The sequence below is a fragment of the Letharia columbiana genome (genome assembly GCF_014066305.1).
Source record: "Letharia columbiana isolate WasteWater2 chromosome Unknown Sc0000031_s0, whole genome shotgun sequence".
Taxonomy (NCBI): domain Eukaryota; kingdom Fungi; phylum Ascomycota; class Lecanoromycetes; order Lecanorales; family Parmeliaceae; genus Letharia; species Letharia columbiana.
Genome location: NW_023501074.1, coordinates 459,077 through 473,911, shown reverse-complemented (window position 1 = coordinate 473,911; position 14,835 = coordinate 459,077). Strand labels below are relative to the sequence as shown.

The following is a 14,835-nucleotide window of genomic DNA, read 5'->3' as shown; positions in this document are numbered from 1 at the left end:
CCTTCGTCCGTCTAGACAGAATTCCCAGCACAAGGTCATTGATGCGGGGCCTACAGTAAGTTCACTTGAAAGTCTGTCGTCAACAAGAATCTGGTGGGATGGACGTGCATGAATGAGGACTTTGAGATAAGCCACTGCGGGCAGTTCGCTTGCTGCTGCCATTCTCACAAAAGCCCAGAATCAGATGCTAATCATTGAGTGACAACGATTGGGCGATCCGCGTGCTGCTACCATTCTCACAATAGGTCAGATTCAACTGCAAGACGGTGATCGACAAGCAAAGTGTATCCAGACGGCGACGATCAATCGAGTCCAGGTCAAAGGAAAAGGAGGGTACGAGGGTCAATGGCAATACTTTCCCTTACGAGAGAAATCTCTTTTAAGATCGCCCACTCAAATCGTAAGACAAATACTCCAGGGAAATCAAGGCGCGGTATGTGGACTGTTTTGTCTTGATTTTACATGATGTGCTTTTGAGAATTAGAGTTTTTGCTGGGTTGTCTGTCACCCATCTGATTCTCGTGTCGGGAATTATAATCACCGGCCCTTGGTATCAGATCTCAGAAAAAAGGCGGAAACAGACGATCTTAGTCCATGCACCTTGATCTATGAAGAGTGGTAGTCACTCTTGCGCAAACGTGTTCAGCTCCTGCCTAACCTGAAGGGAGAAATTTGACGCCGATGTGCCGAAAGCCCTGTGAAAAATACAGAATTATGGTGGGATCTGAAGAACATAATCTATCCTGTTAGCTGGTAACAAAACATGGTCCCAAAACTCTAGCCTCGTCAATACTTACCATCTTCTATTCTCCTATCCCTCCTATCCCTTCGCCTGCGACATCTCCGGCAGTGGCGACCAGTAGCGCTCCTAATATCGAAACACCAGGTCGTGGATTTCCCCTTCCAAGTTCCAACCCACCCTCCAGACCCGTCTCACTCCAGCTTCCGAAGACGCATCTGGTAAAAATAGCATCCTACCCGTCGTCCATAAACTAACTTAAGCTCATGCAGAAGATAACCCCTGGCGCCGTTTCAGGTTCTTCACCCGCGAGAATGGCGCGCTTATACAGAAGGGAACTAAAGTAAATTCGATTTCCGACGACTGTATATCCGTATATCCGACCACTACAACTTCGCAAGTGTTCGAATGGTTCCATTTTGACATTTCTGGAGTGCAGATGGTGGGGACGGGGCAGGCGGGATATTTGCAAGTATAGGAAATTGAATGGACAGATCTGGATCTTCCAACATGGTGAAACGAGAGACTTGCCTTGGAAGGTTAGTAAAAAATTAATTGACCGAGCATTGGTGCTGGATTGATCGCTAAATTCGGTCAGAAATGCTAATCGAGTCAGATGGTCGTGGACATTGTCATCTTGAGGAGGACATGGTGGATCGTGATTGGGGAACGGAATTTATCGATTAACTATGGACACATTTGGCGCTTGGCTCATGTGGAGAAAAGGGTATTTCGCAGACAGTAAGCGCTCATGCCGTCAAAAAACCATAGCGTATGAATCGTAAAAGTCATATCGATCATGAGACCGTAAGGCGCGTGCTGGTCTCACGTCCGGATGATGTGATTGGAGTGTCCAGGGACCCTCCGGATGCAAAGTTCGCAATTTGCCCTCGGGCCCATCGAGAATGATAGCTTCCTCGGCGGTGGGGCAGCACAGCCTGCCGAAGACGACAGAGAGTCTGAACTTGAGTGATACTCGAAGCTGTTTTCTGACGAGCCCAAGATCTGTGAGGGATAGAAGGTGTAATCGACTCCTCCTCTTCTGCTATGGCCATTAAGATGCAAGTCCATCATATCTCCTGACATCGCCGAGGAGGTTTCCATAGCCTCATCTTCGTCGATAGGGGTCGGCAGTCTCCGACGGCGAACGTAATTTTCGTAGTCGATTTCTTGCTGCAAGCGAGATGCGTGACTCTCTGGATTCCCGTCCGTTTCGAGCTTTGCGTCTATGGATCGCTGGAAGTGCCCGTAGATTGGAGTAGGTAGCCGGCCACCGGTGACAGTGTTTTGGGGTTGTTTGGATTCGGACTGTTGAAACTCCATAGTGCATGGTGAGGCTTTGGGTGATGGAGTTCGTGGAACTTGAGCCCATTGTCGAGGCGAGACAAGCGGCAAAGAGTCTGCCATGTCCATGTCTAAGTCAAAGCTCTGGTCCCTTTGAGGGACGGAGCTGGTGCTACAAGTTGAATAATGTAGTTGGTAGGCTTGATTTGTAGGTTGGAAGGGCGGCGAGTTCTCTTCCTCTGAAGAATCTGCTGGAGTGATGGTTTGTGTGAAGAGAGGTGAGGGTCGGCTTCGTGATTGTGAGAGAGGGCGGATGTGTCTGGTATCGGGTGAAGTACGGAACGGTAAAGTTGATCTCTATTGGGCTGGTTAGTAAGGCGGTCTTGGTGAGCACTGTTTGTAGCACTGACCTTGGTATCAGGCGCATATTGTTGCAGTTCGTCCTCCCCGTCTTCGCGACCTCGCTTCCTGGAGGCGAACATGTCTGCCGTGGCGGGTTGTGATGTGAAGTTGTGGAGGAAGCAGGGTTTTTGGGCAAGGCTGGATAGCAGGTTGGAGAAGTCAGAACATGACAGGCAGTGCGCAAGATATGTATGCAGTGGAGTGATGACCTTCAACCAAGTGGGTCATCTCGCATGGAGATCATGCAGGTCAGACCAGCTACTTGTAGAGTAGTGTCGAACACAGATGTTGACACTTGAAACCAGGCAGGCCCACGATCAAACGATGAATGGGGAAGGAACAAACGGAGATGGTTTACGTAGCTAGGGTTTTTGAAACCCCTAGCGTATATGAATAGAATACCGGCGAAATAGGGGCCGATAATGCAGGAGCACAGATTTTGGGACCGAATGTCCGTGCTTTGCTTGATTGATGAATTTGACAGATATTGAATCATGTCGGCACATTAACCGAGTCAGCTTTGTGATGGTGTGCTGTCTGTCATACAAATAGCTAATAACCCGAGTGTCTATCCACCAAAAGCCATCCGAGCATCATCTCTTTAGCCTCACCGCCTGTTCACCATTTTTGCAACACCCATTTCAACAATGTCTGTCTCCGAAGCCGATGAAATGTTCTTGAACGAGAACACTCGAGGTAAGCCAAACGGTCTGGAAGCTCAATCGAAATATCACTGACGGTCTTCTTCCAGTTCTCGGACAAGATCCACTCATCCCCCCTCAATTGCTGCAGTCTGAGATCCCCGGAGTATGCCCTTCTCCAAGCTACAAAACAATCTCAATTACTGATACCTTCGCCAATGCAGTCTCACTCGATCTACGAGACTGTTGCCAAAGGGCGACAGGAGTCCATCCAAATCATAACACAGCAAGATGACCGCCTGGTCGTCATTGTCGGACCCTGCTCCCTACACGACCCGGCAACGAACGTCGAGTACGCCCACAAGCTCTTCGACCTCTCCAACAAGCTCTCCGATGACCTTTGCATCATCATGCGCGCCTATCTCGAGAAGCCCAGAACAACCGTGGGCTGGAAAGGCCTGATCAACGACCCGGAGATAAACGAGACCTTCAAGATCAACAAGGGCTTAAGGGTCTCCAGGCAGCTATTCTGTGATCTTACAGACTTGGGGATGCCAATTGCCAGTGAGATGCTTGATACTATATCGCCGCAGTTCCTTGCAGATCTGATTTCGTTGGGCGCAATTGGTGCAAGGACTACGGAGAGTCAATTACACAGGGAGCTAGCCAGTGGTCTTTCCTTCCCAGTGGGGTTCAAGAATGGAACGGATGGGTCTCTTTCGGTGGCAATCGACGCCGTTGGATCAGCGGCCTCGAAACACCATTTCATGGGTGTCACCAAGCAGGGACTAGCCGCCATCACGAGGACGAGCGGGAACGAGCATGGCTTCGTAATCTTGCGAGGTGGTACCAACGGCACGAACTTTGACAAGGAGAGCGTAAAGGGCATAAGGGAGGCGTTGAGGAACTCGGACCAGAAGGAGGTCATGATGATCGATTGCTCGCATGGTAAGTATCGTCAAGGATAGGTCTTGTTTCATCGCTCATGAATGCTAGGCAACTCGCAGAAGAACCATCGTAACCAGCCCAAGGTCGCTCAAGCGATAGGAGATCAGCTCCGCGAAGGCGAGACAGCCATCGTGGGCGTGATGATCGAGTCGAATGTCAACGAAGGAAACCAAAAGGTTCCACCAGAGGGACCAGAGGGCCTCAAGAAGGGCGTCAGTATTACAGACGCTTGCATCGATTGGGATACGACAGTTGAGGTTCTTTACCAATTGGCGGATGCGGTCCGGACGAGGAGAAAAGTTGTCAAGCAGCAGACCAACGGGGTCAATGGGGCCAATGGGGTCAATGGGGCCAATGGGGCCAATGGGGTCAATGGGGCCAATGGGGTTAATGGGGTCAATGGGGCCAATGGGGTTAATGGGGTCAATGGGCATTGAAAAGCATGCTACTCGTGGCTTCCTACTCACGAAGTTCCGAAAGTAATAGGAATGTACTTGATTCGGGTGTTTTGAAAGAAGAGTTGAGAGTTGAAGTATTCGGGTTGCTCTTTACCATCTAGAGGCAAATCATAAAAGTACACTCTTTGGCTCTCTGTATATCGTCATCGTCTTGCGGTTCTTTCAAACCCGCATCTTTTGATCTTGAATCTCGAAGGAGGTCTGCCAGATGTAAAGAAGAGGGGCATGAATCCTCGGGTGTTTTCATTGATGAAGGCTCCGGCAGCAAGTCTTGATGCACTTCCGCATACTGTCTCTTCTTCTCATGCTGTGACACTCTACACATTTATGAATCCAGTTAGCAGATGTCCAGAAGAAGTTCAAAAGGCAACAAGTTCGTCTAGTAGACTGTATGCGGTCTACTACGAAGCCCGTTAGCCAGACTGTGTTTCTTTTTCCTTCAACCCGTTTTCCCAGCTCTTACAGCAAGGAATACACTGCAAAAATACATAAAAGGAAAAGTATATTTCCACTTACTTTGCAATATTCTCGCTTGCAACAGAAAAAATCAGTAATCAAATGAAACGAAGTTAACATTACGCAAATGGAAAGCGGAAGAAACATTTCAATTGTTTACCTTCCATGTACAAAGATGGCTACACTGGAAAGGGTTCTATCAGTTGACAGGAAAGAAAAGGGTAAGGAAGACCTTGTAGGAACGAAAAGGCCATGCTCGAAGGTTGTCTGAACTAGGTATTCTACCTCAAGGGAAATTGCAGCCTTCCTGATATCGCATTCCTTATCTATATCTACATTGACACATGCCTTCAAGAATAATTCCTTCAGAGATAACGTTGTCTCAGCTACAACCCCTACACAGAACAATATTTGAAAACGGATACACAAACTCGGCTAGGCCTAGGGTTTAGGGCTAATGATTCAGGGCTTGTAACACCACCAACAACAGGCTTCAGCTGTATAGCGACCAAGTGGCTGTCATTTGACATGTTGCGCAGCTACTAAGCGTATATTTCACAAGAGTCCGCCAACTCCCTCCCTCGCTACCAAGCCAGCAAACACGCGCCATGCTCCCCACTACCATCTTCATCTCCCTCTCCCTCTCCGCCCTCCTCACTCTCACGTCTGCAGCCTGTACATTCTCCCCCCCCACCCCTTCTTTCCCTACCTGGGAGCTTGTACTAATACACCTTTCACCAACAGCACCAACCTCCTTCTGCAAATGCACCTGCTTCACCAACAGTACCATTATCCCCCTGGACGCCCCTATCTCCACCTCCCCGCGCATAATGCACAACGCTCTCCTCCTCCCTCGCGCCCCTGACGACCCCGACGATGCGCAAGACCGCATACCAGATGATCCTCCTGCAGACGATGCGCCTCCAGAGACGCTGCCGGACGGAGACGGTGGGAAGGGGAAGGGGAAGGGGGAGGAGGGGGATGATGATCGGAAGGAATATCGGGCGGGGAACTGCAATGATTGTAATAGGCAGTTCTGTTTGGATTATAATCTGCCGATCTGTAAAGGCGCGGGGATGGAGGATGTGTTTACTACATGTTTTCGTGAGTCTGCCTACCATGCGTTGCAAGATTGGGGGATCAGGGAATAGGGACGGAATGGGTGGATGAACAGATAGAAGCAAGCGAACGGGTATCATGGGGGACGGCAGCTGGCTGACGTTGTGCTGCAGAACGAGACTCGAGAAAGGATGAGGCGGTGGTCTTTATATTCATTATTGCTACGGCAGCATTGCTGATCTGGGCTGCCATCAAGCCGTGGGTGGCGAAGTGGGTTGATGTGAGCTTTCTGTATGGCATGTTCACGCTTAGGACTTCACTGACTTGTTGGCTCTACAGAGTGCGAGAGAACGAAGGAGCTATATACCGGTGTCGAGTCAGGGTGATAGCTAAGCCTGAGCTGATGGTGCGTTGTAGTATATATGGAAGGTAAGCATGTTCAGCATACAGCGTTGGCGTTAGGACATTGGGCTCTTTTTTTGGAAGTGGCTGGCTACGAGGAGTTTTTTGCATTATCGCTTGGGATCTCACTGAGAGAGAAACATATAGGCCAAAGCATCAGAGCATTGCATCGAATTCGATTCCTAGCTCATGTGCTCGTGCTATCATGACGATCTCGTAGACCTCTCCTGCCACCAGGCTCGTTGCTTCATTGTCTCATGCTCAACCCAGTTGGCATTTCCCATCTAGACAATATCTCCACGCCCCTCCTTGCTGACCTTCTTGTGAGCGGCATCCTCCATCGGCCCCACAGGGTTGCTCTCTAAAACGTTGTCCTTCGTGTCTATGCTCTCATCCTTAGACCCAGTCTCTGTTTTGCCGGCGTCAGCCTTGCCAGACGCGGGAGCTCCAACCTGCTCGTTGGACTGCTTCTCTGGCTCCGGAGACTGGCGGCCTGCGTGGGGTGCTGACATCTTGTTTGATTGGGGTGGTGGGATAGGTAGAAAAGGGGTGTGATACTGGTATGGTTTTGGTCTGCATGATTCATGTCAGCAAGAAGCTCTTGAAGTTGATCTTGTGAGGTCTAAGAGATAAAGACTTCTTCGCCTGTATTCACGGCAGCAGGCAAGAAATGGTCATTGTCCAAGGGTAGAAGGTGCTGATTGTTGAATGATACTTACACGAGTTAGTGCTTTGAATACCTTAGATGAGTGTGTATTTCTGCGAAGAGATGTCGTTAGTTTTGCTGGTGGTTGAAGATAAAACCTGGAGGGGCAGAATTTCCATTGAGGTGAAGCCCCACCAAAATACGTCACCTCACGGACAAAACGGGCAAGTGGTGAGAGTACTCAAATGACGGGTGCGCCTGCTAAAAGCTTACAGCATCATGATAAATACGCTCTCACATCCCCTCCAGTACCTGCTACTCTCTCTTCCCCACCTACGATAACATCATGGCATCAATTGAGCCCTACACTATCTCCGTCCCTGAGGAACAGCGCCAACAACTTACCCAAAAGCTTGAAGCCACAACCTTCCCTGACGAGCTCGACCAAGCGGGCTGGGACTACGGCGCCCCCTTGGCTGACGTGAAACGATTGGTCAAATACTGGCGAGAAAAGTTTGATTGGAGGAAGCAAGAAGCTAAGCTCAATGAACTCCCAAATTTCAAGACTGCAATTCAAGTCGACGGCTTCGAAAGTTTGGATATACACTTCGTGTATCAGAAGAGCGATGTAGAGGGAGCAATCCCTCTGCTCTTTTCCCATGGCTGTGCGTGACCACTATCAACCCTGCGACCCTGCCTGCTGATTGGACTCAGGGCCCGGCAGCTTCATCGAAGTCACCAAGATCCTCCCTCTACTTGCCAATGGCGGTAAGGAGGCCCCGGCCTTCCACATCGTGGCTCCCTCTCTTCCCAACTACGGCTTTTCCTCTGGCACGAAGAAGAAAGGCTTCGGCCTACCTCAATACGCTGAGACATGCCACAAGCTTATGCTCAAGCTTGGGTACGATAAATATGGTACGTCCCTTGTCCCCAATCAGAAACATAATCTGACACGAGATGTGCATAGTCACACAGGGTGGCGACTGGGGCTGCATGATAACCCGCATAATGGGCCTCCTCTACCCCCAACACGTCATGGCTTCTCACATAAACATGGTCCGTGGCCACGCTCCAGAATTCCTCTCCCATCCCATTCTTGCTACCCAACATGCCCTTGCGCCCTATACTCAACGCGAAAAAGATGGACATGCCCGCAGCAAGTGGTTCTTAGAAGAAGGCAGCGGCTACCGCCTGGAGCAGAGCACAAAACCACAAACACTAGGATATGCACTCGCAGACACTCCAGTCGGATTGCTGGCATGGATATATGAGAAGCTGCATGACTGGACGGATAGCTATCCCTGGACCGAAGATGAGATACTGACTTGGGTATCCATCTACTGGTTCAGCACCGCTGGTGTCGCTGCCAACCTGAGAATCTATTACGAAGCAATGCATGACACGCAATTTGGCCGGGAGAGGACGGAAAAATGGATAGCGCATGTAAAACTCGGTCTGGCACACTTTCCAAAAGAACTCACGGTGGTGCCGAAGTCGTGGGGACGAACCATGGGGCCAGTTGTGTATGAGAGCCAAAACGAGAGCGGCGGACACTTCCCAGCATGGGAGAAGCCAGAGGCGATTGCGAGGGATCTACATGAGATGTTTGGGAAGGGAGGAGGCGCTTATGGTGTTGTGGAGGGGAAGGTAGGGTATCTGAGTCCTAGGACTGCGAAGCTTTAAGGATAGGAAAAGATATGCACGCAGAAGAGGATAAGCCGAGACTGTAAATTTCGTTACAACACACATACGAACGGCATAGGTCCAAGCGTGCATATGCAGGAGAACAGTGTTGTTGTAAAAGCAAAAAGCTTTCTCGGGCGTGTATGGACCCTCTACCAGACCGAGCTCCGTTCAAAGCGCAGCTGCATTCCCGCTCAGTTAAAGCGCGATGTTTCTTCTCGGTTTCCCATTCTTCTAAAAAACACCCTGAAGCCACTCAGGAATCAACGGTAGCAAAATGGAGCCAACAATGTTGCATCTCTGCGTCCTCATCCTCACTCCTACCATCAGGTCCATGCCGACTGTTCGCATACTCCCCATGGTAAGCGCCATTCCCAACCTCTCCTTACCCAGTTCCCCAGTCGAGTGCAGCGCCCAACAACACGACCACCACCTCGACGTCGCCGCCTGCCGCCAAGCCGCCAAACTCCTCCCCTCCGACAAACCCAGCGACATCCCATACGACCCCCGCACCCACACCTACACCTGGCCAACGTTCAGCGACCACCGCAGCGGAAACGCCAAATAGCACCTGCCACGCACCAGGCAGTACGGCAACTGCGTCATCGATGTGCGCCTGAACCGCGGCGTGAGGAGCGAGGTGTCGCCTTGGGGGTTTGTCGCGCAGGCGGCGGGCGATGTGATCACGGAGTGCGTGCAGTGGGGCGGGGGCAGGGGTGGGAAGGGTGTCACGGGCGAGACGGAGAGTATCGAGGTCACGGTGTATTCGGTCGTGACGGATGGTGCTGGGGTGCTGAATGGGACGCTGGTGGTGGCGAGTCGCTGATAGCGAGTCTAACTTACATACTTTCACGCAGAGCTGAAAAAACCTTCGTACTCAGCTTTGGCGCATCCATCTTTGAATGTTCACTGTGCATGGAGCGATTGTACACGAGGACGCACGAAGTCAAAGTCAGTTTGCTACGTATATGAAGAATTAACTTTTCATGATGTCCAGTTGGTGGAAATCGTCAAGACTCAGGTTCTATTTTTCTCTCAGAGTTGCCAGTCTCAAGACATGGATTTTCCGGACGTGCTTCAGAACTCAGTCAACTACGTACGATGCCGTCTCTCCAGCCAAATGATACTGGGCGACACAGAGCGTTTCTCTGGGGGGCGCGGTGGATATCGAAAGACTCGAATTGCGCTAGAATATCTGAAAATCTACCAGAAAGACTACTCTGCAGTACTTTGGGTTAATGCTGCCACATATGAAAGTGCCGAAGAATCCTTTCAGCAACCGTCTTGGGATGGAGATACGCACTACAGCCAAGTCTGCCACAGTGGGAGCCAGAGCGCACGTGCACCTCGTTCAGCAGTGGCTTGCTTCCGGCAAGAATAAAGATTGGCTCGTGATACTCGACAGCTTGGATGATTTGGAAAGCTTTGGCTGTCGAGATCTTGTACCTTAATGCAGCCATGGAAGTATCATGTCCACTAGTACATTTTCGCGCACAATGAAGGCCTGGATCTCAGGGCCTGGAAATCAGTGGTCTAGATCTCATTCATGGTTGCGAGATGCTGCTTTCCGGTGTGGGCGTTGAAGCTAATTTAGACAAATGTACCTTATTCGAATTCTCAAGTTCTCCAGAAGGGTTGGACCGTCTTTCTCTTTCAAAAATTCCGAAACAAACTGTCAGAGCGATGGATGGGGTGCCACTGGCAATCGAATAAGCTAGAGATATGATTAAACAAGGTATCCCTGTCCGGGACTTTCTGAGGCATTTCGAGACACAATATCAGAGGTTAATGGCACACAAGCCCGCTAGAAGTGCCTGGGATTTCGAAAAGAACATTTCTATTATTAGTGTTTTCAACATGCTACCTACGAGGTTCGAGAAAGACGGTGACTCCGAGAATATACTGGCTATTGCTTCATGTTTTGGTCCGCGCCCAATCGCTATGAAAATGATGTGTCAAGTGCATCGGCAGGAGGGCAGGGCTGTATCTTCCTGTTCCGGTCGGTGCGAAGTACAACCAATGCGCGAGATGACTTGGCTTGGTCGTTTCGGACGTGACCGACTCGCATTTCAGCTCGCAACAGGTCAACTAGAAAGCTTATGCCTTCTAAAACTGAAGAGAGACACCGAAGGGAGTACCGTTAGCATCTCGCTCCATCATGCCATCAGTCGGTGGCGATTTGAAACGCTGACGAGCGAAATAAAGGAGAGCTGGATAATTGCTGCAGCCTGCGAACCGAGCAAACGCTTGCCAAAAGATATCGTCGATCAAGGATCTCAGATAGAGTGTTTACCCTTGATCAGGCATTTTCATTACATCATTCGGCGTTACGTCGAGCCTCAAAAGCTCGAGGCCCCTGACGGCGAGCTCTGCCACCACTACAGTCACTTGATGGCTCGATTTGCTTTCCTATACCTCAACATTGCGTACATGGTCGAAGGCAAGGACGTGTTCGTGCAAGCAATAGAATATCAGAAGATCTTCGAAGAATCATCGTGGCCAAAGGACCGTCGGTCGTTGCTGCCTCTCAAAGGTCTGGCTATGACGTATTCTGAAAACAGCGAAGTGGAAGATGCTGTGGAGACGACCAATATCTCCTCGATGCAAGCACAAAGCTATTTAGTCCCCAAAAGGAGATCTCATCTTAGACAGCGGCTCGACTACCCGTCGTGAAGGACAAAAGGATTCGAAATACCAAGAACAAGCAGCGTGCACGAGCATGGGAAGATAACACAACAACCGTATGCGAGATACGCTGGGATGGGCACAGATGCAGCGGAAGGAAAGAGGCAACGACGGCATACGCGGAGCAGACATAAATTGGCGAGATGCGAGCTCCGCCACTGCACTATCAGTTGCATCATGGTGGGCAGACCGGTCGTTCAACTGCTGCCGACAGTGAACATCGATGCTGAAGGGAATGACGGTAAGTTTGCAGCTTGCAGCCTGGTGATCGTCACGGTATAGTGCAGCTACTTCTGGATAACGGTGCCGATGTCAATGCTAGTGGTGGTATGTACGGCACCGCGCTGCAAACAGCATTGTGCCAAGGCCATACTGGACTGGTATATTAACTCATGGCCGCGGGTGCTTGTGGCAATGATGCCTTGAGTACCGTTCTGTCTAAGGAATGATATCAAGCAGTTGCACTCTGTACAAGCGTTTTCTCTACGAGTGGTCCGATTCGCTGCAGACCAGGCACTGTTCGCGAGACCTAGTTCAACAACTTACAAGGCAAAAAACGGTATAACCTTGTCGTTTGTAACGCACCCTTCCTTGGAATAGTATCGTTGGGGGAAGCTGCATAATTTAACATCTCTTCATGGACTCGCGAGAAAGCAGCTATTCAATCTTGTCGAAATAAACAACCCCCTTTTTAACTAAATTTTTCAGATTTAGAGGAAATATGAGAGGCTAGGAGTCTGAGAGCAGGTATGGACGACGTCGGAGTGTTAGCGACTCTGAAACATTAGCGGCTAGGCATGTATGTTGATTGCAAGGATTGATACTCTCCTTTGGCTTGAAGTCCATAAAACACTACAAAATTCTCGGGGTTTCCTGACCTCCGACGTGAACGTCCTGTGTGAAAACGATAACCAGGCCTGACAGTAACCGATACGCTCTTTCGCAGAAGATTCGAGTCATGCGTAGAGGCTGTGTCTCATCATATTGGAAGCATTCAATCCGCCCTCCTTGTTTACGTAACATGCAATATCACTCAAAACCCCCTGCCTACTGCCTAGGCCATGCTATGAAGAGACTGCTGGCGTACAAGCAAAATAGCTCTGATGGTGATCTCAAAACGACTTCGAACACTCTGCGCCAAGTGAGTTTCAACACACGGTGCTGCGCTATGTACACCGTTGTTCCTCATGCGTACTCAGCACATCAAACTTCACCTTCATGACCGAATGTCCCGTGGACTTGTTGCCAAGATCAATGCCAGTCACCTCGATTGATTGCAGACCGCCACGTGGACTTGGCCCATGCTCCATGCGCACAGTATTCGAGCCCGGGTTCTGTGCCCATGTGGTACCAAGGAACATACGGCTTGACTTGCGCCAAAGCTTCGACCGGGACTATGGCGGACTATATTTCGAAGATGTGAGGAATATTTTGGGACACCCTCGTCCACAGAAGCCGACCTGTTCGCCCAACGCTTTTCAAAATCCACTCCCACGGTGCAGTTTGTGGATTCTCTCGGTCCGTTGACGAGGAGTCTTTTCTCGACTTCGAGCTCTTGGAGTGGAGCTGAGTGATGTAGCGATATGGACAAAGTTCCACCTTCGACTCTCCGCTCCCCTTCGGCGACGTAGGAGTGTCGGACCGTCATAGCGTAAGTGGCGTTCCTGTGGAGATTTTGCAGGGCTTCGTGGCGGACTCGGCGCGATGTGAAGAGAAGGGAGAGGTTGTTGTGGGGGATGAGGGTGAAGAAGTGGATCCGGTCGCGGAGTTTGAAGGGAAGACGCCGGAATGGGGTGGGATGTTGACGTTTTTGTGCGACGTTGAGGGGTGTTTTGGTGCGATATTAGTGGCGAGAAGTGTGTTTGATAAATGTATCACCTGCTGCGTTCGCGGTACGAGCGTGGCCTTGTATCTCTACTCATATATCTATTTCCCCTTTACTGGCTTTGAAGAAGGCACGTATTGTTTGTCAGGCCTCCTCGTTTTCCACGTCACTTCGATTTGTCAAGGTCCTTCAGCTCTCTCTGTGCCTTCACATGGTAGAATTACTGCACGGTCGTCTCGGAAAACACTGATCCCAAGTCCATTCCTCAAGCCCTTCCTTGCCATATTCCAACGTCAGCCTTCTCGCGAACCAAACATGTCATCCTTCCGTCTGCTGAACCTCCCACCTGAGCTCCGTGACCCAATCCACGAATCCATTCTCATACCCCGGGAGCATCCCCACGCTGCTCGTCTCGTCTCGTCGCGCCGGGTCCGCCAGGAAGCCATCCGGCTTTTTGCACAGGAAGGCAACGTACAACGGCTCCCTTCACGTACGGTACGGCCGGAGCCACAAGCACCGCACTTCGAGGTCGCTGCACTCAACTCCGCATCTTGTTGCCCGGCGAAAATCCCGGTCCGCGCAGTGAGCGGGACTTCGATGCCTTTTGCCCGCCGGAATCAAGGATGCCCAATTCTTTCCATGGTCTTCGTCGACTACGGTGGCGTCGTACGCCTTTCTCCCCCGTGTCTGTGGAGTTGGATAAGATTCGGCAGTCAGAGTACTGATGGTCGCTGATCCAGGACGTCGTTCGGAATGGGAGCTCCTGGGTTTGGGGAAGGCGGGTCTTCAGCATCCGTCACGGACGAACCGGCCCGGCTCCGTGGTTTCGAGCAGAGTCAACGCGAGGGTCCGACGCGGATGACGTCTGCTTCTGATTTTTCAAGATGGAGTGTTTTCTGGAGGTTGGGAATGCTCGCGACTTTCGGATGGGAAGGTGGGGTTCGCTGTTCGCTTTCAAGGGTAGGAGACGCGCACTGGATAGGATTCAGGTCTTCTTGACTGCTACTGACTCCTTCACGCATCTCGTTAAAGACGTCTTGGATCTCGACGGAAAGGTCAACGGCTCCTGGCTCGACCTCGGTCGCATCTAAGCAGCTCCTTGTCTTAGTCGACCCTAAACCCTTGAGTGTTGTGAAACATTACGGCGAGCCGATCAGGCCGCGTTTGATCTGTGGCGAGTGCTGTGAAGGTGACGTTGGCAGTGGGCGCGAGACTGACTGGACGCATCGTGCTGCTTGATGCTGGATCGTACGTATTACGCGCATAACGAGATGGAATGGGGGATTTGGAGAGCGCAGTTTTGTCAAAAGCTCAAGCATCGAGTGGTTGTGGAGGCGTATTGGAATTGTTGGGGACCGGCGGAGCCGGAGCAGGAGTGGCTTGATCGGAATAGGCTGTATAGCTTGAAGTACAATCCGAACTGCGCGACTGGCGATCAGGAGTCGGTGACGCGGGAGATTCAGCACTGTGCGCGGCGGCTTTGGTGGAAGGGACTCGGGCTGATCAGATTTGCGTAGTGCACTGCTTGATGTGTGCTATTTGTGTTAGAGGTATGCTCCGTCTCCTGAACTGCCGCGGTACGAGAGAGGATAGAGATCCCGCGGCCA

General features: G+C 50.9%; 7 protein-coding genes across 7 annotated transcripts; 4 read left to right on the top strand and 3 right to left on the bottom strand.

The window, feature by feature from the left end:
• Positions 1–1,564: 1,564 nt before the first annotated feature.
• On the bottom strand, positions 1,565–2,505 carry HO173_008462 (uncharacterized protein; the record flags this gene model as incomplete). Its single annotated transcript, XM_037310362.1, has 2 exons — positions 1,565–2,380; positions 2,434–2,505. The coding sequence occupies 2 exons, from the start codon at positions 2,503–2,505 to the stop codon at positions 1,565–1,567; spliced, it is 888 nt and encodes a 295-aa protein (XP_037162759.1).
• A 567-nt stretch (positions 2,506–3,072) lies between these two features.
• HO173_008461 (uncharacterized protein) lies at positions 3,073–4,451 on the top strand (the record flags this gene model as incomplete). Its single annotated transcript, XM_037310361.1, has 4 exons — positions 3,073–3,121; positions 3,177–3,232; positions 3,291–4,014; positions 4,063–4,451. 4 exons carry the CDS (start codon positions 3,073–3,075, stop codon positions 4,449–4,451), a joined length of 1,218 nt encoding a protein of 405 aa, XP_037162758.1.
• Positions 4,452–5,536: 1,085 nt separating this feature from the next.
• HO173_008460 (uncharacterized protein) lies at positions 5,537–6,380 on the top strand (the record flags this gene model as incomplete). Its single annotated transcript, XM_037310360.1, has 4 exons — positions 5,537–5,603; positions 5,673–6,032; positions 6,161–6,267; positions 6,327–6,380. The coding sequence occupies 4 exons, from the start codon at positions 5,537–5,539 to the stop codon at positions 6,378–6,380; spliced, it is 588 nt and encodes a 195-aa protein (XP_037162757.1).
• Positions 6,381–6,673: 293 nt separating this feature from the next.
• On the bottom strand, positions 6,674–6,901 carry HO173_008459 (uncharacterized protein; the record flags this gene model as incomplete). Its single annotated transcript, XM_037310359.1, has 1 exon — positions 6,674–6,901. The coding sequence occupies one exon, from the start codon at positions 6,899–6,901 to the stop codon at positions 6,674–6,676; it is 228 nt and encodes a 75-aa protein (XP_037162756.1).
• Positions 6,902–7,381: 480 nt separating this feature from the next.
• On the top strand, positions 7,382–8,718 carry HO173_008458 (uncharacterized protein; the record flags this gene model as incomplete). The annotated part of the gene is made up of 3 exons (XM_037310358.1): positions 7,382–7,700; positions 7,750–7,950; positions 8,003–8,718. The coding sequence occupies 3 exons, from the start codon at positions 7,382–7,384 to the stop codon at positions 8,716–8,718; spliced, it is 1,236 nt and encodes a 411-aa protein (XP_037162755.1).
• Positions 8,719–9,103: 385 nt separating this feature from the next.
• HO173_008457 (uncharacterized protein) lies at positions 9,104–9,614 on the bottom strand (the record flags this gene model as incomplete). The annotated part of the gene is made up of 2 exons (XM_037310357.1): positions 9,104–9,540; positions 9,566–9,614. The coding sequence occupies 2 exons, from the start codon at positions 9,612–9,614 to the stop codon at positions 9,104–9,106; spliced, it is 486 nt and encodes a 161-aa protein (XP_037162754.1).
• Positions 9,615–14,112: 4,498 nt separating this feature from the next.
• HO173_008456 (uncharacterized protein) lies at positions 14,113–14,319 on the top strand (the record flags this gene model as incomplete). Its single annotated transcript, XM_037310356.1, has 1 exon — positions 14,113–14,319. One exon carries the CDS (start codon positions 14,113–14,115, stop codon positions 14,317–14,319), a length of 207 nt encoding a protein of 68 aa, XP_037162753.1.
• Between the last annotated feature and the right edge of the window lie 516 nt (positions 14,320–14,835).